At 46.9% G+C, this 22,203-nt stretch overlaps 1 protein-coding gene across 2 annotated transcripts in view; it reads right to left on the bottom strand.

The window, feature by feature from the left end:
• The window catches only part of PDCD11 (programmed cell death 11), a 42,668-nt gene that overhangs the window by 4,861 nt on the left and 15,604 nt on the right, over window positions 1-22,203 (bottom strand). For both annotated transcript variants that reach the window (XM_082611365.1, XM_082611366.1), the window contains exons 12-29: window positions 21,673-21,819; window positions 20,068-20,319; window positions 19,383-19,517; window positions 18,686-18,880; window positions 17,558-17,728; window positions 16,590-16,809; window positions 15,640-15,789; window positions 15,103-15,218; window positions 13,103-13,644; window positions 12,151-12,213; window positions 6,978-7,086; window positions 5,362-5,451; window positions 5,068-5,170; window positions 4,456-4,633; window positions 2,037-2,093; window positions 1,441-1,563; window positions 755-877; window positions 68-374 (exon numbers count right to left, since the gene is read on the bottom strand). In XM_082611365.1, the coding sequence (XP_082467491.1) occupies window positions 68-374; window positions 755-877; window positions 1,441-1,563; window positions 2,037-2,093; window positions 4,456-4,633; window positions 5,068-5,170; window positions 5,362-5,451; window positions 6,978-7,086; window positions 12,151-12,213; window positions 13,103-13,644; window positions 15,103-15,218; window positions 15,640-15,789; window positions 16,590-16,809; window positions 17,558-17,728; window positions 18,686-18,880; window positions 19,383-19,517; window positions 20,068-20,319; window positions 21,673-21,819 (3,081 nt within the window). The remainder of the gene's footprint in view (window positions 1-67; window positions 375-754; window positions 878-1,440; window positions 1,564-2,036; window positions 2,094-4,455; window positions 4,634-5,067; window positions 5,171-5,361; window positions 5,452-6,977; window positions 7,087-12,150; window positions 12,214-13,102; window positions 13,645-15,102; window positions 15,219-15,639; window positions 15,790-16,589; window positions 16,810-17,557; window positions 17,729-18,685; window positions 18,881-19,382; window positions 19,518-20,067; window positions 20,320-21,672; window positions 21,820-22,203) is intronic.

The raw sequence follows: 22,203 nt of genomic DNA, 5'->3' as shown, positions 1-22,203 counted from the left end.
CTGCCGGGTGGACTCTGGAAGGCTCTCCTTTTCCTGTGAAGGAGGCCATCCTCCCTGAGGGCCCTACCTGCTCAATGCCAGACTCCGGGCGCGGCCGCTTGCCCAGCTTCTTCGCCTGGGGCTTCCGGGGCTCTTTCTTCTCCTTGCTGGGCAGCTGTGCCCCCTCCTGCCCCTTCCCAATCCTCTTCTCTTTCTGTTTCTGATTCTTCCTCTCCTCCTTCTCTTCTTCTCCTTTGTGGTCTCTCTCCTCTGCCTCTGTTTCCCTCCCCTCTTGCTTCGGAAGTGGCAGTCCCAGGGAGGCAGAAAACACGTCCGGCTTTCCAGTGTCGTCGGCGGGGATTGACAGCTCTACCAGGTTCTCCCGGCGGTTCAGGCTACAACAGGGAGACCAGACGAGCGGACCATGGGGACAGCATAAGGAGCGCAATGGTCACAGCGAGCGGCAGGCAGTGTCTGGGCCTGCCCCCACCTGCCTTGGAATCCGTGCAGTGATCTCAGGAATGATCTGCACAATTGCTTGGTAGAAAAATACAGAGGGCAGCTGTGCTATCCCTTTCTCCGTCCCCAAAGACGGGTGCCTGTGCAGAGGAAAGTCTCCACAATTGCCTTTAGGAGCTGAGGTAGAAGGCTCCACACAAAGGGAGCTCATTCATCGTTACTTACCATTGCCTAAGCCATCATGTTTATAGTTCACCTCTCCATCTCCACCCAGCGTTCCCAGAGAAAGAGGTGAGAAAGAGAGAAGAACACCTACCTTAGGACCTTGGCTGTGAGCAGCTTGCCCTCGGGGAGATACCTGTCAGAAGGGGCATCCTTGGACAGGCTGTACTGGGAGACATGTGGGTATCGGGCCAAACCTGTAACTGAGGGGCCAAGGCTGACAGGAGAGAGAGACAAGGGTCCTGTGGTCAGAAACACAGCAACAGAGTCCCCAGCCAAGCCTAATGCCTCCTCTCTCCCAGAGACTCAAGTTGTGAAGAGGATTGAGGACAGACATAAGGTTCCTGGCGCTCAACAAAATAAAGAGGGCTTTGTAAACTGGAAAAATCATCGAGCGTAATGAAGACATAATTGAAAAACACTCTTTACCCCATATCAGAGCATCCCAAAGCACTCACAAGCTGCTAGAAAGACCAGAAGAAAATGAGGAAACATAATTACAGCAGGGAAGGCTGTAGCATCTGGGGGTTCATGGAACATTTACAAATCATGACCATGGACATGCCACATTCTTTGTCAAAAACACCAAACAAGAGTAATTCAAAACTTTTTTTGAAAGTATAAAAAGACTTGGAATTTAAAACACTGGTGGGAACACAGACTCTCCTTCCTTCATGTTCCCTCCAGAGATGGTGACCGGGGGCAGCAGCAGGCCAATCAAGACAGGCCCCAGGAGAATGCTCGGGGCTGGTCCACACCCCCGGGCTCCGCCTCACTCACCCTAAGAGCACACCGGACGGCTGGACGGACTTCACGTAGCCCCTCAGGAGCTGCCCTTCCTCAATATCCTGGATGGAGTTAATCTCAGGATCTGTTATTTTGCTTTTCGTCTCCGGGTTCGTCCTAAAGGAATAAAAGGTTTACTACACATTTACCTCTGACCCCATTTCCCGACCCTGACCCCCAAAATCTCCTGTGATAATCACACTTTGCAAGAATACGACTCTGGATCTGTCAGTAGGATATCACCATCAGAGCCCAGCCCTACCCTCTCCTGAACTCCTGGCAGCTGGGGACGGCTTTAAGAGTAACAGGGAGAGGCTGAGCAAGCCCGAGGGAGGTTAAACCTCATACATCCATTTCGAACCGTGACTTCAGGCCAATCCACTTCACGGCACACTTGTCCCTACCATGGAGCCCTGGGGGCCTCAGCTTTTCTGGATAAAAAACGGGGCCGGGCATAAAGGGGGTGAGCAGAGAAGCAAGCTGGGAGGCCCAAAGCTCTGTGTCAGATCCACACAGCCTCTCCTCAGTCCTCTGGGGCCGGGGGTGGGGAGTTCTCCCCCAATTCTTCCCCCAACAACACAGACACTCACCTGGATGATCGCAGTGACAAAGTCAATACAGGGCCTGTAGTGGACAGCACATAACACCTGGAGTGAGAGCAAAAGAGAAGGAAACGCTGACGCCAGCCAGTACCTCAGGAGACGGGAGAGGGCCTCGGCTTCCTCTCCACAAGGCTGAGCAACAGGCAAGCGAGGGCTCTGTTTGTCCTGCTGACAGCCTGCTGAGGGACTCGGGACAAGTCCCCTCTCTAGGCCTCAGTTTACTAGTTCGTCAAGTAAAAATACCGCTACTTTCTCTCCTCACCCAAGAACGGTGCTGGGAGGAGGAAACAAGAGGATACATGCAAGCCCTCTGGAAGGCGCACAGGGCCACGCGGTGATTACTTAGGAGGTGAGACCAGCCCTGCATCGCGGGCTGGGAGGGTCTGGTCTCGTGGAGAGACAGGCTCGGCACAGGAAACCATGACAGGGGACAGCCTGGTACCACTGCCGACTCAGAGCAGCGGGTCAGAGGAGCCCATGAGGGAGGCCTGAGCAGGGGAGGTTTCTGGGAGGGAAACAGGATTTACTCTTTGGGGGGGGGGGTTTCCAAACCCACCACGCAATGGTGGTGTCATTTATACCACCATGCAAGGTAGAGAATCTCATCAGTAGAAAGGATCTCAGCAACAATGTAGTCCAAATTCTCCCATGACAGGCACGTGCCTTTTCTACCAGGGAATCACAGCCCTTAAAGCAGGAAAGGACCTGAAGGGATCATCTGTCTTTAGGCATTTAACTTATTATTCACATTGACAGATGAAGGAATTACAACTGAATGCTACTCATACATTTAACTACAATAATGTTATTTATTTATTTATTTATTAAGATGTTGGGGGTAGGAGTTTATTAATTAATTTATTTATTTATGCTCTGTTGGGTCTTTGTTTCTGTGCGAGGGCTTTCTCTAGTTGCGGCGAGCGGGGGCCACTCTTCATCGCGGTGCGCGGGCCTCTCACTATCGCGGCCTCTCTTGTGGCGGAGCACAGGCTCCAGACGCGCAGGCTCAGTAGTTGCGGCTCATGGGCCTAGTTGCTCTGCGGCATGTGGGATCCTCCCAGACCAGGGCTCGAACCCGTGTCCCCTGCATTAGCAGGCAGATTCTCAACCACTGCGTCACCAGGGAAGCCCAATAATGTTATTTTTTAAAAATATTTTGCTAAAAAAAAAAATCACACCTGTATTTTGTAAGCCTAAATAAGCAAAGCAGAGATGATCTTGGATTTCCCTCTGACTCATTCTTTTTCTTCTCCTAGGCCCTGGGAATTTTGTGCTGTTTAGCCCTGACAAGTGGTTGAGAATTTATGCAGGTGCTGGTGGCTGGGACACTCGAGATGGGAGGACAATTACTACTTTCCAGTCTCTGCCTCCTGAAGGTGTCTGCTCCACTGTTGGATAGCTGTGGTTGTCAGACAAGTCTGTATTGTACAAGGCTGAAATATCCCTCTCCATGCTAGTTTATTCAGGCTATAAAATGGTTTTAAAACTCTGAGGTAGGTTCATTTTTGTGCATCCAAAATAGTTCATAAAGCACCCCCCAACTGCAAAAGGTTACTGCTATCCTCTTGCAGAGAACACATACAGATCAATTTTTTTTTAATTAAAAAGATGAATGGTTCAATAGTAAAATGAGGAAGCAACTTGGCCAAGCAAAGCACAGAACAAATGTAAACAGCCAATAAACATGAAAAATGACCAGTAAGAGAAATTCAAATTAAAATGCAAGATCAATTTCAGCCTATTCAATGGCAAAGATTAAAAATTAAGAATATCCAGTGCTGACAGGGGTGTGAGGAATGAACAGTCATATTTACTGTTAATTGAGATAAAAATTAGCAAAGTCCTTTTGGAAGGCACTTTGGCAAAATGTATAACATTGTTTGACCCGTCAATTTTACTCCTAGGAATTTATTTCACAGTTATACTTTCACTAGTATACAAACATATGTGCAAACGATATTCACTTCAACATTATTGTCCATCAACAGAATTGTTTAAATAAACTGTGATTTTTAAAAAAACATATCATGCAATACTAAAAAAAATGTTAAAAATAAGGTAAAAGAACAAGGCTGATTTTAATATACTAGCACAGGAAAGAAAAAGTGTATGATAAACTGCCGTGAGAAAAAAGCAAGTTGCAGAATAGCACATAAAATGAAATTCTACTATTACATACAGGCAAATTATACCTATATATGTTAGAGTCTTGAAAGATAGAGATCAAAGTATCTAATGGCAAAAAGTGGTGGAGAAAGAGAGGAGCAACAGCAATTTTCATTTTCCATTTTATATACTATTTTTTTCTGGTACAAAATCACACATCTATAATTAAAAGAAAAACAAAAACAAAAAAACCCCCACCAATCCCACAGAGAGCTGAAAAGAGGAAGAGAACTCAGCCTACCTGACAATCTTCTGTGGGGTAAAGTTTTCCAGGGGCGTCTCTGAGTAGGAGTCACTCAAGTGAAATATACTGACTCTTCCGATCTTCCCGAAGGGGAAGGAGACGGTCAGTCCCTCCTTTGGAAGCACCTTCACCACGCGGCCCATGGCCACTTCGCCTTTCTTGAGCTTGTGAGGACCTGGCAGGAGAATGAACCAGATTCAGGGAAGAGGAAATGAGCCAAGAAAGAAGCCCAGGCACTGGCCAACCAGAGTCCAGGGGAGGTGGAGGTGTCCAGACTCGGGCTGTCTAGGCTGAGTGGACCTGAATGATCACACCACATGATCAGACCCGGATCACCATGCCATGTGGTCAAGAATGCGAGGGCCATGTGGTGGACAAACCTTTCTGAGAAACCTAAGAAAAACAACTGTGTAGGTCAAGGTGACTCAGACACAGGCCACAGAGCAAAGCCCCGAGAGAAAAACTGTTCCAAGGACATAGCCACCAGGCTAGGCTTTCTAAGGACTCCGAAACCCACAGCATCCTTCAACCTGGGCAGTGACTGAAGACCTCTTCCCGCTCCCTTCCACCCCCTCCCTTCCCTGACCAGGTCTCATTTCATCACCACACCTATGAGTGAAAGACACAAGAAGGCCTTGGAGGAATCTGGGCCGACCACGGTGGCCTTCAGGGCCTGGCCAATCCGGAACTTCTTATCTGGATGTTTCAGAACCTGGAAGGGCAAGAAAATTCTTCTGATGTTTGAGGAAAGGCCTGTCATTTATCCAAAACCACAGCATTTAAGTCTGCACGGTAAGTATCTCCCACGGTACGGTTCCCTGTACCCACTGCGAGCACACACCAGACACTAAGTTGAGCTCAGGGAGCTGGGGTTTCCTCTCCAGGGATCTCAGGCACACTGACCTTGAAGCTAAGAGAAGTGAGCAGTAAGGGAATTCTCCCCCGGATGTCTGGAGCGATGTCCACCTCAAGCCATTTCTTAACCACGTTGTACTGGAGGAAAAAAAAAAAAACAGGAGGAGAAATGGAATGGGCAGATACAAGCGTCTCTTCTCTTCCCTTCACTAAAACAGACTCTCCTAAAATCACAGGGCTCAAAGGGCCCAAAGCCTACATTGTCCCAAGGAACAGGAATGCACCCCTACGTCCCAATGCCCCTGTCCAACCTCCACTTCTCGCAGGCTTCACTCAGAGTCTAGCTCAGAGCCTTTGCCAGCCCAGCAGAACATGCATCTCTTCTGGTGCCTCAGCTGATTAGGAGGCAAAAAAGGCCTCAGAGATATCCTCAAGCAGTAGGACCAGTCCCACTGACCTCTGTCGCCTCCCCCAAACTCAGTTGTGCCCAGTGACTGTTAACCATCTTCAGGGACTAACATCTTATTTCTAAATCAATTTAGATTTTGCTATTGACACGGTGTTCTGCCCTAAATACACAACCCAATTTTCAGGTCAACTCAACAAAACATGTATCAAGCAGCCACTGTGTATATGGCATGAGAGGGGTAAGTAAAAGCCAGGCCCTGCCTTCAAAGAGATTACAGTCTGCAGAGGGTAAGTCAAATGAGTATGCAGGAGCAAGCAACAAGGAAGAGCACAGCATGTTATGGGACCCTGTAGGAGAACTAGTAAGAAGGGAGGGTTATCTGTGCTGGACCTTGAAGGGTTGTAGGCAATAAGAATAGACAGTACCCCCAGTGTAGAAATAAAGGCAAGAAGGGAAAAAAATAGAGGAGGTTTTCAGCATGACTGGTATACCAGATTCATAAAGCCAGATTATGAAGGGCTTAAACACCACTCTAAGGCATCTCGGGTTTATGAATGTCTACAGACAACAGGTAACTAAAAGGATCAAGCACCACAGACATACTCAGATACATGCTCATGGAGGAAGAATCTGGCAGCAATGAAGAGGAATTATCCTTCAGGGTCAAGCTCAGACCAACCCTCTCTCTGATGTATTCCAACTGGTATAGTTCTCACTGATCTCTTCCCTTTACTCAACTCCTGTTCCACTTGGGGTTAGAACACATAATCTGGCACCCAACTACATATGGTTTTGCACTGTTACCGAACTTTATAAAAGGCAAGAATCTAAGATCCAACATTTTATTTTAAATAAAACATTCTTATTTTTATTTAAAATATTTGTGTGTGTGTGTGTGTGTCTTCTGATAAAACTTTATTTGTGGACACTGAAATTTGAATTTTACATTATTTAAGATAAAATAAAGAACCGGATTTAAAATCTTGCTCTATGATGTATTTTTCTTGCCATTTTGTACAATTAATCTATAAATATGTAGAAGTGTGAGTTGCTTGCTAGCTGTTTTGTAGGCCATAGATTTAACTCCTTGATTAGACCAGAAGTTTTCTAGGAGCAGAGACCTTCTACTGTCTTCTACAAACCAGCATGGCAGCAAACACAGAAGCAAAGCCTAGTGCAAATGGTCATTGTCAGTTTCTCCCCGTTTTCTTCTGTAAGAGGGACAGCATCACATTGCAGGGCGTGCACTACTCACCTTCTTCAAGAAGCAAGTGACAGTCTGACCAGCCTGGTACTGTTTAATCTTCTCCAAGGGGCCAACAGAATGAGTGTTGAGAGCAGTGTGGCCATCCTTCTCCAGCTCACTGGTTGCAGAAAGGCAAGGGAAAGAGGAAACCAACCTCTGGATAAGCTTCTAGCTTGAAACCATCTCCCTCGAGTGGCCATGGATTGATTTTACAGGACTCCACTAACTCATACACACCCACCATGCACCACCCCCCGGCCATTTCTCTCCTTAAAGGGGAATGAATGTTCACAATACCTGCGTGAAAATTAATCCCTTCCAATTCACTCACCTAGGTATGAACAAGCTGTAAAGTAGGTAGCCAACAATAATCTTTATAAGTATAGGAAACAAAACTATTTTCCTTCTTTCAATGCTTTAGCTACTGCTTTACAGTTTGCAGAACTGCGTTCACAAATAATCTCTCACTGAATGTGACAACACTCTCATGTGTGAATCAAGTAGGACAGATATTATTAAACTCATTTTATGCTACAGACCCAGGAGTTGAAGTCAGAGTTCCTGATTCACAAATCCAGCGCTCTGACCCCTATGCTACCTTGGCATTATCACTTTCTTGATTCTCTTTTTCGTCTCAGAAAAGCCACAAGGAGATGTGGTCTGAAAGTTATCAGTCCACAAATCACTTCAAAGGAAGCACAGAATTCCCACCATTCCAACCAGCCCAGCTTACCAATTCAAATTTCTAAAACAAAACAACTCATCAGTAAAATGGTACAAGTAATACTGGTAAAACTGTAACATATAATAGCAAGTACTGGTGAATATAGGAACACAGGAAACTCATACACTAGTAAAGCTGAAACACACCCAGCAATTCCACCCTAGAGAAATCCCTGCACAGGCGCACAATGGAACGAGTTCAAGGATGTTCACTGTGGCATTGTGGAAACAACCGTAAACGTCCTCCATCAGCTTGAAAATATATACAGTTTGGCACAGGCGCAGGATGGGTTACTGTTTTAACTCTAGGCCCCGAAATGGAGAGATCGCAAAAACAAAATTTTGAGTGAAGAAAACAAGCTGCAGAATATTAAGCACAGCATGCAATTTATGTAAAATTTGAAAACCATACAAAATAATTTTTTGTATATATATATATATATATATATATATATATATATATATATATGTATGTATGTATATATAACGAAAGTATAAAAGCAAGAGCTGGATATATGTCAAATAATGGAGAATTCATTCTCTGGGGGTGAAGGGAGAAGCCTGAGAAGGGAACATCTGTAAAATGTCATTTCTTAAAACACACACAGAACATCCATGTGCCTGGCACTCTAACAGATAATTTACATTCATTATCTATAATGCCTTTATACATATATATATAATATATATATGTATAGTTATGATAAAAAAATTTATTCCTCAATAGCTGATACGGCAGTGCCTCTGTTATGAGCTGAATTGTCTCACCCAGCCCCCCGAATTCTTATGTTGAAGCACCGACTTCCAATACCTCAGAATGTGACTGTGTTTGGAGACACGGAATTTAAAGAGGCAATTAAGTTAAAATGAGGTCGTTGGGGTGGGACTTAATCCAACACTACCGGTATCCTTGTAAGAAATTAAGCTACAACTCAATAATAAAAAAATAAATAACCTGACTGAAAAACAGAACTGGAACAGACACTTCTCCAAAGAAGATAATACAAACACCCAGGAAGCACAGGAAAAGGTCCTCAACATCACTAACAGGGAAATATAAATCAAAACCACAGCGAGATATTAACCTCACATCTGTAAGGATGGCCATTATCAAACAGAAAATAACAAGCATTGGCTAGGATGTGGGCAAAGGGAATCCATCCCTGCACACTGCTGGTAGGACTTAGGGAGAACAGTATGGAAGTTCCTCAAAAAACTACCATATGATACAGCACTCTTACTTCTGGGTATGTATCTAAAAGAATTAAAAACAAGATCTCAAAGAGATATCTGTATATCCATGTTCAGTGCAGCACTATTCATAATAGCCAAGGTGTGGAAACAACCTAAATGTCCACTGATGGATGAATGGATAAAGACAACATATATACACACAGTGGAATATTACTCAGCTTAAAAAAGAAGGAAATCTTGCTGTATGTTACCACACGGATGAACCCTGAGGATGTTGTGCTGAGTGAAATAAGCCAGTCACAGAAGGACTGTGCAGGACTCCACTTATATGAGGTATCGAAGTAATCAAACTCAAAGAAACAGAAAGTAGAATGATGGTTGCGAGAGGCTGGGGAGTCAGGGGGAAATGAATGGCTATAGAGTTTCAGTCATGCAAGATGAAAAAGTTTAGAGATCTGTTATATAAAAATATGCATATAGAACAATACCATAATGTATACCTAAAAAGTGTTAAGAGGGCAAATTTATGTTATTTATGTTATTATTTTTTTTACATCTTTATTGGAATATAATTGCTTTGCAATGGTGTGTTAGTTTCTGCTTTATAACAAAGTGAATCAGTTATACATATACATATGTTCCCATATCTCTTCCCGCTTGCGTCTCCCTCCCTCCCACCCTCCCTATCCCACCCCTCCAGGCGGTCACAAAGCACCGAGCAGATCTCCCTGTGCTATGCGGCTGCTTCCCACTAGCTATCTGCCTTACGTTGGGTAGTGTATATATGTCCACACCTCTCTCTCGCTTTGTCACAGCTTACCCTTCCCCCTCCCCATATCCTCAAGTCCTTTCTCTAGTAGGTCTGTGTCTTTATTCCTGTCTTACCCCTAGGTTCTTCATGACATTTTTTCTTTTTTTTATGTTATGTTTTTACCACAATAAAAAAATTTTGAAAAAAGAGGAGATGAGAACATAGATAAATACAAAGAGAAGACCATATGAAGACACTGGAGAAGATGGCCACCTGCAAGCTAAGGAGACAGGCCTCAGAAGAACAAACCCTGCTGATACCTTCATCTCAGACTGAAAGCCTCCAGAATTGTGAGAAAATAGATGTCTGCTTAAGTTTAAAAAATATATAAAACACAAACACACATAACAAGTATGTGTTATCTTTTTTCTTTTCCCAAAATGATTTTAAACTGACTCTCTTAAAAAAAAAAAAAAAAAAAAGGTGGGCGCAACTACATTAATGGCAAGAGAAAACTCAGTGACTAGCCGGAACTCCAGAGATACATGTAATGACTCCTGAACTGCCCTGCTCTCTTAACTTCCCCCCCTCCAAATGGGTAAACGAGCAGGTACCGTTTCATCTAGCTCGAGTGTCCCTCACCAACCCTGAACTCGACTCGAAGACACACGACATTCTCTTTGTGCACAAGAGCTCCATATACAAGTGGGAACGAAAATATGATGGCATTTCGTAAGTAAGTCAACACCGTCAATTAAATAAATGTTTTTCCTCCTGAGTTCAAAACATGTATTTTAAAACATAAAGCATTTGGGGCTTCCCTGGTGGCGCAATTGTTGAGAGTCTGCCTGCCGATGCAGGGGACGCGAGTTCATGCCCCGGTCCGGGAAGATCCCACATGCCGCAGAGCGGCTGGGCCCGTGAGCCATGGCCGCTGAGCCTGCGTGTCTGGAGCCTGTGCTCCGCAACGGGAGAGGCCACAGCGGTGAGAGGCCAGTGTACCGCAAAAAAAACAAACAAACAAACAAAAAAAAACATAAAGCATTTGAGAAATATAGCAACGATAGTATTATGTTTATACTAAGTTTCTCGGGGGCCTTAACATAAAATAATTAACAATACAACACGGGTGCGTGGAGGAGGTGGCAGATGTGCTGGAGTTTTTTACCTGTCCATCTGTCTATCTGTCGTTATAACTCTCCATCCTCCATCTCCTCTATGGAATGAACTCATTTCCTGGCTTGGCCCGCACTGCCACTACCAAGGACCACCGCTACGGCTCACACCAGTCTCCACAGACAGGAGGGTGGACCAGCACAGCAGTGATAGTTCACGAGAGGCTCCAGACTCTGAGGGTCAAGAACCATTCAGGATGTTAGTAAGTCTTCCCACAGTGCTCACTGACTCGCCCCTTGCAGTATTCATTGATTTAACATACCTACCCTTAGCCCGGGTCAACTACTTGACCTTAACCCTTAATTAAACAAGACGTCCAGCCTCAGAGGTGAAGACACCGCAGACTAAAACAACGAATATGAGGAGGTCTCTGTTTTCACGACAAAGGGACACAATCAAATCTACAAAACTAAGGAAACCACAGATTAAGCAAATAGGAACGTGTGCATCCACCAAATCTCATCATTCTGGAACTAAAGGGCTTACTTTCACGTCCTTCAAAGTAAGCACTGTTACCATCTGGTACTTCAAGGTTCCAGGAATATTTCCCTACCTCAGACACAAGCCTTCTCAGAACTATTCCACTTCTATTCTGATCCCTTCAGGATGCTAACCAAACCTTATCCTCGGAAAGCTGCTTAAGAGGTCTTTCCATGACACCCTAGGCACATGAGACTTACAGCCTGTACGGATCTGGGCCTGACCCTGCAGAGGCACTGGCACGGTCATGTGTATCTAGCTTCATTCACTGATGGCCTATCAGTTCCTAGAGGCTGGGTTTTTTTAAATGGGGGAAGCAGAAGCAGATAGGCCCACAGATCAACATGCTTAAGATCCTCTGAAAGAGTGGCCCCAGACAAACTGGATCCACCACTTCACGGAACTACTAGTTCCACGAGTCCACCTAGAATCCCTCGTGGAACATCCCTCTGCAGAATCCACCAGAACATGACCTAAGATTTCAGTCACCAAGCAGTAGTCTATTATCAAAGAACAGGCGTTCTTGGCTATGTGGTGTTTATTTAGGGAATTACTGCGTTCTAGAAAATTAGGTTGAGAGCAAAAATGTTTCTTTTTGTTACATGCCAACAAACAGAACTGCAATCAGCCTTTAAATTGATACTTAAACCCTGAATACAGCTTTCACATTAATTCTCATATAATCCCTCTAGCCAGCTGTATGAGAACCAGACAAATATCCCTCCTGGAGGAAAAAAAAGACAACCTGGACAGAGAGAGGCAAAGTAAGTCACAACCCTGGCTGAATCAAGCCTAGAACTCAGGCTCCTGACTCCAAGCCCAGCGCTCCTTCCATGAGACCACTGGAGTTCCCCTCACCTTGGCCGAACACTCAGCTCCGGGATGGTTCGAATAAATCTGGGATGACTTATTGGGAGAAACCTGGAGAAACAAATAATGTCAAATCATTTCTCTTATTCTCTGTAACACCATAATCGGGAGACCAGAATTTCTAACTGCCCACCAAACCGAGCTTAAAAAACCGCCCACTCCACTGCCACACCGCCCACTGGTAATACCAGGCCTGAGGGCTTCCATTCTCATCGTTTTGAGTAAATGTTAAGGAACTGGCTCATCTGATCTTTTAGGGTTGTCATATTAAACCCTGAAAAGAATTTTCCAACTCTTTCATTCTAAAAATAAGGAAATTGAGGTCTAGAGAGAACAAATGACTTACTGAAGATCCCACGGTTACTGAAATTAATATGCAAATCATTGGCTAGACTTTGAATTCTCTTTTTGGTTTTCTTATAGCAAGGACTTCTGCTGAAATAACATAATGTAACTAGATTGAAAGTAAACGAGTATAATTAAGGTATGCTGTGGAGGATGGATTACAGTAACTGCTGACATATATGGAGCAATAACTATGTGTCAGACAACCCACCAGGCACACTCAGTGTTAGGTGTTCTCTCTTCCAATCTTTGCAATGGCCCTGCAAGGTGGTCACTACCATTACTCTCACTTTACAAATTAGGAAAAATAAAACTCAGAGGGCTGAGTGACTACTTAACTCCTGGTCGCATAATTTTAAGTGGCAAATCTGGAATTCGCCCCAGATCTGACTCTAAATCAACGCTCTTATCCACTACATTATACACCATTAAAAAATAAAGACATACAAAAGGATTATTTGGTGAATATTTTGGTTAACTAAAAGAAAATCTAACGTATGCACAACTTTTTGGAAACTGCCTCAGTTCCCATGCCTTCTCCCACGATTACCACCATCTCCCCTCCAAGCCAGTCCCTCCCCCAAAGCCTCCATACTTGAATGTCTTCTTGTCTCTCCCGCCAATCACTCGGGCAGTGACCTTCTTCCCAACTTTCAGCTTGGCAGTAGGAGATGTGCCCACTGGAACATCATCTAGAATGTGGGAGGCATGGATGCAGCCAACGATGCCATCTTCCAGGGTCACAACCACATGGGTGGGCTTAATGGACTTGACGGTCCCTGTGACCACGTCCCCGATGGACAGGGTGTGCTTCCTTACAGTCCCTAAAACCAGAGCTGGATCTACTTCCTCATCCTCGTCGACCGTCTCAGAGTCCTTCCGGGTCTGTCTCATGGTCCTCTTAGTAGCTGGCCCCTCAACGGCCAAAAGAAGACCCGTCACTCCCGGTTCTGTGGTCTGGAGGGTTAGGGAGACACCCTGTCCCACCTGCAACTTCTCTGAATCAAAGCGGAAGGTGTCGTTGAGGTGAGAGGTCAGGGAGAAAGCTGCTAGCTGGCCAGTCTCTACCAAGGAGGCAAGGGCAAAGGGCTCCTCCAAGTGCTGCACAATCGCCTGGTGCTCACTGCCTTTCTTCAGCTGGAAAACAGAAAACCCACCATCCCTGCTTCTTACAGAGCACAAGGACTTGTTCCTCACCCACTGCGCAGGGCGGGTCTGGGAAAGTCCTCTGAGTCCAGGGGCTCAAGGCTAATCTGAGCTGTAACAAACTAGCCTCCACTCCCTGGACCCAGCTTTCCCCTCCTGTACACTGAGGCGATGTGACCACACTCAAGGCGCCACATCAGGATCACCTGGAGTTAGCCTCTGTTTTGAATTCAGATTCCGAGATCCTATCCTGGAACTAGTGAAAGCAGAACTTTAAAGGTGACTCTGATGCACAGCCAAGTGACCTCCAATGGTTCTCCAGCTTTAAGATACTGTGGTTCCTCCTCTCTTAGTCCTGCAGCTCTCCACCCAATTTATTCAGTCACTCAACAAAGACAGTCATTACTGAGAGCTTATTGTGTGCAAGGCATGTAGCCTGTCTTTCTCCAACATCCAACTTGTGCTCATGCCCTTACATGCACTAGCTTCTCTCGGATGACAGAATGGGACAGGGACCTGCTAGAAAGCTTAGTGAGGGGTTAATACTGTTTTCTATTTCTCTTTGTCTCTCAAAGTCTTAAGATTATAAGCAACTGGAGGTTAAGGATTACATCTATATAATTCTCTGTAACATACCCTATGTGATTAGGGGATTAATAAGTACTTTAGACGATGACGAAGTATACGTGTCATCCGGAGAAAAATACCACTCATTTTAAGACTTCTCTTGAACCCATTCTTTGCCCACACAAAAGTGGACAGAAGAGGGTGTTAGATGAGCAGCCTGGAGGTCAGAACTACCCACAGACATGTTTTGTTTGGTTCACGGGATGTTTAAAAAGAAAAATAGTTTCAACATTTCCTACATTTATTTCAAATAAAAAATCCACATTCTGCTTTCTCTTCAAATTCAAAGACTTCCCAACACTAGACGCAGATGTTCTCATGTGGCAACAGTGAGATGGGACCGAGTAGTCTCTGCTCCTCGGTGGCAGTGCGTGCACTCCGCAGCCTGTCAGTCCTACTGTCGAGTCCCACTGTCACCACCCCCCAAGACACCTGGCCCGCTTCGCTCATCCAAGCACCTGCTTGGCCCTAATCAGGGTGACCACGTGATTTACAGCCCGAACCACAGTGAAAGTCACTGCAACTAACAAGCACACCAGGGAAGAATTCCCTGGAGGCCCAGTGGTTAGGACTCGGTGCGGTCACTGCCAGGGCCCGGGTTCAATCCTTGGTTGGGGAACTAAGATCCTGCAAGCCTCATGGCTCGGCCAAAAAAAAAAAAAAAACAAGCACACCAGGGTGAGCGGTACACCTGGGAATGACCCAGACAAATCCAGGCACACGGCCACCCTGTCTACAGGTATCTGTGAACCATGTGGGGTTGAAAGGGTGTGTAACACCTTTGAAACCATGGGAATGGAAGTCTTCAATCAGCAAGCTTACCTTTTTAGCTTTTCTATTCACCAAATCGTGGCAGAGGGAAACATGTACTTCCAACTTCAACATATCAACGTTTAAGATCACAACCTTCTTTTTCTGCCCAGATTCCACCTCCTGCCCTGCAGTGCAGAACCAAACACAATGTGATCACCCTCCTGGAGCAGGGGCGAAGGCAGACAGCATCTCTCCAACAGCCCTGCAGCCCACAGGCACAAAAAGGAAAAGTGGACCTATGTCCTAGGTTTATAGGCGCTAGGGAAGCCAAGGGTCTAGCTCCCATAATTCACATTCAGGTTGTGTCGATTTATGCAACCTGGTATATAAAAATCTAGATTTACCCAAATACAACAATAAAGAGATTCATACCTAAACCTTCTTTAGTATGCTGCTGTCTTGATTTGCATTTACACAAGATAAGCATGCCAAAAATTTCTGCTGGATCAGCTCATCTATGTATTTGGAAATTCTGTACCCAGAAGAGGAAGCAACGGGCAAGTGGTTTCCTCTACAAACCATGATGGGCGAGAGAGATGCACTCACCTGCCCGATGATACTTGCTGGCTCTTAGGACCAGGCCGGGCACTGGGCCCTCACTGAACAGTACAGAGCCATCTCCCAACACCTCCTGCGCCTCTAGATCAAGGACCATCCCTGGGGTCATCTCAGCCAGCGTCTGGATCAACACAGAGTCTGCCAGAGACCCAAAGGAAATAGGGATTAACAAGATGAAATGACATTCACCATTCTTTTCCTCCGGAAATACGGTGACACATGGAGGACATTTCCAACATGGAACATTGGAACCACTACGAAGGCAAAATCGCTCTTGGTAAAAATGTCTGATATCCATGAAAATTCCCAGTACAGGCAGAGACCTATGCCCCTTGCTCATCCCACATGGCCGTAATTCATGGAATAGCCAACGAATGCCAGAAACACATGCTTTCCTTTGATTTCGGAATTTTCATTCTTTCTGTTTGGAATCTACTCTCTCAAGGTTCTTATTCCCAAATCCCATCAGGGTTCCAACAAATCTACACAGTGGTTCAAAGCTTAGTGGGGTCAGATTAATAACCCCCACAAAGTCTTCCAGCAGGTCCCTGTTCCATTTTATCATCCACTACACATCTGATGACTAAAGGAACAAAAAGTGAAGAAGTGAATGGATTCACAACAAATGCAAACCTGAGCTCACAGAACTCAGGGAAATTTTGATTCTGGACTGGGAGGGAGCCCCAGGGGAACTTCTGGGATACCAAGTAATGATCTTTTACCTGAATCTGGATGACAGTTAAACAGGGATGTTCACTTTATAAATGTTTACTGAGCTGTACTCTAATAGATTTGTGCACTTTATGGAGATCCTACTCCCATTAACAAAAGTGTACCCATTTTTTTTTAACGTCGGGGAAGACCAACAACTCATTGGAATAGACTGAAGACACACACGCCCCACCCCTGGCCCTCATCCTCCGCCCTCCTGCCCCCACCTCGGTTGCTCATGAGGCTACGGACGCCCTGCCGCTCCTCCAGGCACTGGCTCAGCAGGAGGAGGCTGGTGGTGGCCAGGTCCCCCAGACTGCAGTCCGACAGCCGCAGCGACAGCAGCATCCGCTGCTTCTCCTCGTCCACGTTGGTCACCTTAGCAACCACCGTCTGCCCCTCGACAAAGTGGTCACTTGTGGAGGTCACAAACTTGTCACTCATGATCTAAAAGGGAAGAGCGGGCGCAAAATGAAGAAAGGAAAGGAAGCCTTTATTAAGACAACCCACTTGAAACACCCAGAAAGAAGTGTGTGAGGCAGGAGGTGGACCCCAGGAAGGTCCCCCCAGCCCTCTGAGCACAGCTCACCTCCCCTTTCGTAAAAACACAGGAGGCGCCCTGGCTGCCAACCCAGCTGAGAAGGCCCCAGAGCAACTCTCTGCCCCTCACTGTGCATGTTTCTGGGGCCCTCCCCCCTCTCCCATTTTAAAAATTGTTCTGGCAGGGGATGCAAATGAGACCTGCCCAGGCAAAACATCAGGGGAACACACCTACGGAAAGGACGAAACACTTATAAATTATCTGTGGCAGGAATGAGCGATGAGCCCTCTGCTCACCACCATCTTACACGGGCTTTGGTAAGACTCCTCCCCGCTCTGGGTGTCAGTTTATGCGGCAGGCCTGAGAGGGGGTTCAACTACGGGATCGCTAGGATCTTTTCCAGTCTGAAAAGTCTGCTATCCCATGACCTACCCAATGCTGTAGCATGAAGTAGAAAAGGTGCCCCTTCCTCCAGGACACAGGCTGGGCAAGAGGGCTGCAGACTGAGTCTCAGCTCCACTCCGGCTCAGCCAGGTGCCTCTGTGTCATGCCCCTGAAAACCTTTCAAGAGAATCGATTCTTTCCCACCAACCCTCAGGTTCCATGTCCCTGCTGTCTCCCCTCAAAGGCCCGTGTGCAGGGAGGTGAACTTACAGCTTTGGGAGCCAGTCCACTAAGGCCTGACGGGAACTGGACAAACACACCGTAGTCCTTGATGTTCTTCACAAAACCAGTGAGCAGCATTCCAGGATGGATTTCTGAGAAGCTCTTGGGATCCTGGCCACTCTCTACTGCAGACACCAAAGCTGGCTTCCTGCAAAGGAGCTGGTGGCACTCGTCAAGGAATGTTCCAGAAACGGCAGAGCTGTCCATCTCTCCCATCTCCGTTCTCCACTCTACACCCTCTCGACCACCGTGATTCTCTAAGTGTGCAGACCAGCAGCATTAGCGTCACCAGGAACTAGTTAGAGAGGCGAATTCTTAAGCACCAGCCCAGACCTACTGAATCAGACACTTCGGGGGCGTGGGGAGCGGGCTGTGTTGGACCAAGCCCTCCAGGGGATTCTGATTCACACTGAAGTCTGGGAATCACTGTTTCGCTCCTGCCCTTATTAACTCACCTCCAGATTACTGGAGGGGACCTGAGGGGAAGGCTCATCCCTGTGGTTTGGCAGCTGGATCGGCCGTGACACCATCCTCCTGCCTATCTTCACACTAACCAACCCTATTTCCCCTCCTCTGCCTATCTCCACCCTAAGGAGAATCGATTTTATATTCTGCAAGAAAGGAGGCAGTGTCTTCCTTCTAAGCGCCCACACGAAGACCGAAAGCAATATTCTGAGACCTATATCCCAGCAGGGGGAGGCAGAGGAGAGAAAAGAGGACAGCAGGTACTTATTAACTGTTCCAACTCAGGGGGGTGAGCACTGAGTGCCCCAAGAAGGCTGGATGTGCCACTGGGAGTGTCCCGCTGGGCCTGGAGTGCACGTGGCCCTCTCCCCAACACCCTGGGCTCCCCCTCTGCCCTGACCACCAGCATCTGCCAGCAGCACCTCGATCCTGCTCTAACGCCCACCAGGGGAACAGACGCAAAGTGCAGGCTTGCCCACTGGTTTGGTCTGTGGAGGTATTTCTGCAGTCAGAGGGACGACTTATTTCCCATGGAGTTTCCAACTAAGAGCAGAGCCTGACCCGGAGTTCCCCAGCGCCCCCCTTCCCGCCGAGGGCCCACAGCTCCCACACCTCCACCTCCGCGGCCCCCCAGAGACCAGTAAAGGATACAACACGCCCCTCACCCTCGCTCAGACACAGGACTCTGTGAAGGGTGTCGCCTGCCTGGAGCCAGCTATGCAACAGTGGGCCGTTGGTGACGTGGTCTGACAGATGAGGCGTGGGAAGGAAGCCGGGGACGTTGTGAGGCAGGACAGCCACCTGCAGCCCATCCTTGGTCTTCTCCAGAACCTTCACATCCACCAACTACTCAGGGAAAAGGAAGACAAAGAAGAGCGCTTGTCTCGAGCAGAGAGCAACTCGTGTGGCTCGGGCACAGATCAGAGGCATCGAATATCCAGCACCAGGGATGACTGAGAGGTCGAGATCAGAGAAGCAGCTTTCTCCCACTCCCTACCCCACGCTCCCGAAGACCCAACAGGCACACACACCCGCACACACAGCAGGACCCATCTGGTGCTCACATCACTCCTCTCCCAGGTCCCTCCACTGGGTCCCAAAGGAAAGACAGTTTTGCAGGCTGGTCCTAGGGACCAGAAAGGAAAGAGAGCAGCAGCACACCGCTGACAAGCCACATCGTAACAGCACTTTCCTTCCTAGACAGTCCACCTGCTCTGACACACAGCCCCAGAGCCTTATCTAGCTTCCTTCATCTTCCCCATGCATGGTTTCCAGCACCCCAGGTGTCAGTGGCGCCCTGCTCTCTACCACCGTAACTAAAATAATTTGTCTGGAGAAGTCCAGGTACCTGCCCAGCGGTAATGGCTTTTTTTTTCTTCTGACTGTGTCCCGCACATTCTTTCTTGGGCTCACTTGACAGCTTGAAGGACAAGAGCATCCTCTCTTTGGATGGCTCACAGTTCAGCACTGCAACCTTCACCACCTGGTGAGAAACCATACCTGCTTGGCCCTGGAGAGAGGTGCCCCCCACCAGCACCACAGAGGCCTTGGGTGGTTCACCAAGACCCTGGATCAGATCAGAAGGCAGTGAAGAGAAACGTACTGAGAGCTACACAGAGTCCCCACAAGTCAGCCTTTCGGGTGACAAAAGACATGAATGAATTTTGGGGTATAATCCCAAGTTTTAAAAAATCATTTTTTCCTAGACACACCCAGACTCATCAGACGTAGCGCACTGCCCCCTTGTGGTGATAGTGGCCTCAGAACAATTTCTGATGTGAGGGACACTAGTGTATTACAGGTGAAGATTAATTTCTTCTAGGTTGAGGGCCTAAGTTCCGTTAGTTTGCTAGCATCCATTGAGCCCCCTTGAGGGTTTCTCTCTGTTCTGTTCCATCTCCTCCACTTAGCTGCCTCAGGCCCGCTACCCCACATGCTCTCTTCTGTGACCCTTAAAAAGTAGCCTTCCTACTCCTTCAAATCTGTGTTCATGGGGTCACCAACGGTAGGAGCCTATCCAGGGGAAGGGTTACCTGGCCAGTGTAAAAGACACTCTCTGGGTCAGGGATATACTCGGCACTGAGCTCATGCCTGGGCACCAGTCCCTGCACGTCATTGTAGAACTTCACAATGCAGCCGTAGTCCTTGACCCTCAGGATAAAGCCGTGTGTCTGCAGACCAGGCTTAGCATCGGCATAGCTGGTAATGGCAGGAAGTTTAGACTCAACCAGGGTTTTCTTCAGGGTCATCATCAGCTTCCTGGCTTCAGGGTCACAAAGCAAAACCTAGGGAAAGGATACTGGCCATGACCAAGTCATCCATTACCAAGAGAGCCACTGAGATGGTCTCTGCATCCCCCTGAGAGCCATGGTCAGTCCCTAAAAACCTGCTATCTCTTTCCCTCTGAGAATAATAGCTGCAGACTGTCCCCGCTTCCTGCTGAACGACGACCTAGGGAGCATTTATCTCTATTTCAAATGTACTACCTCCCAAAAGTCCCCTCCTGGGCCTAGAGCAACACTCACCATCCCGGTGCACCTCCAGAGTCCTGTGTCGGTTACTCCTACTCTGCCTCCACTCCCTCTCCCTCCTGGACCGCTGCATCTCATCTAATAGAATGAATGACTGAACCAGTTTACCCCCTCAACAGTGTTGTGGACTAGCTGTAAGCTAAGACTGAGTGCGTCAACCACCTCTCATTCCTCAAAAAGTCATCTCCTCGGGGGCAGAGAAATTCCTCTATTTCTAACTTCCTGACCCCACCACTATAAAACTTTGTACCAATGGGTAATCAATACCTTTGTTGAGTCCATAATGAAACAAAATGAAAATAAGAAAATCCAACATTCTAAGTGTCTGCACACACCAGGCCCTAAGCACTGTATATTATCATGTTTAATCTTCACAACTCTGTGAAGTTTCTCTCAGCATCCAAGCCTTTGTTATAAAACACTCAAGTTTTGGCAGCTCTGGTTGGGCTATTTCTGTGCCTAACACAACCCCTGCTCCTCCTCAACCTTCTAAATCCTACCCATCCTTTCCAGTTCAAGCCCCACCTCTGCCAGAAATCTAGAAGACATTGTAAGAGCTCAACTGAGCTCAAATAGAGCTCAATTTGAAAACTGGTTCTGCCATTTATTAGCTGTGTGACTCTGGGCAAGATACTCTGCTTTCCTAAGCTTTCATTTCCCCATCTGCAAAATGAGGATAACAGTACTTCCTTCATAGGGCCATTTTCAGGATGAAATGAAGTAAGGCGTGTTACGATGTGCCTAGCACAGCAACTGGCACAGAATACACGTTACATGGTAGTTGCTATTGATCATATTGATCATCATTGATTATCAATAATTCTTGCTGCCCCAGCCTACCCTCACCTCCCCGTTCTGAGATATGACCACAGCATACAGCCTGCACCAAACCACCTGGCCTGCTCTCTTCATGTATGGATATTTTAACTACCAATCATACCATACAATTATCAAGGGCAGGGACCCAGTTTTCTCTTCCCAATGCCAAGCGCAGGACTGAGGATATTATGTGGTCACTTTGTGGAAAAAGGCAGAAACTTCAGCTGAGAAGCATCATTCTCTTCCCATATGGCCAAAACCCCACCAGCGACCCTTCAGGAGGCTCACCCGGCACTTGACCTCATCTCCAGCGTGGTACTTCTTCTCCGGATTCTTCATAAGGATGTCGGCCAGGTGCATGGGAGGTATCAGGGCCCTGATTTGCTTGCCCACCTTCACCAGCATCCCGTATGGCTTTATGGTCATCACTTTGCCCTAGGAAAAGATGCCATGATGCCTCAAGAATATCTTTCCTATACTTCTTACCACAAAGCATCTCACACCTCTCTTTCGAAGCTCAGCTTCCTGAGGTAACTGTGCCTGTTATTCCAGATCTCATAGGGACAAAGCACATACCCCACAGTGATCTGGATGCAGTAGGGTTTATTTATGAGAACCTTCACATCTTTTTGTGTGAGGATCTTCTTTCTATCTGCCTTACAAATTCATTATCCAACGGAAAGGACTATGTCTCCTAAGGAATGAACTCTACATATAAAGGGGAGCTGCTCAATTGGGGCTGAGTGGCTGGACAGGAGCAGCAACTGGCTTCTTACTAATATCCCAGCTGGCTCAATTATCAAAGAACTAACTTTTGAC

Source organism: Mesoplodon mirus (genome assembly GCF_964341445.2).
Source record: "Mesoplodon mirus genome assembly, chromosome: 2".
Lineage (NCBI taxonomy): Eukaryota > Metazoa > Chordata > Mammalia > Artiodactyla > Ziphiidae > Mesoplodon > Mesoplodon mirus.
Note: the sequence above shows the minus strand (reverse complement) of the source record. Positions and strands in the feature narration are given on the sequence as shown.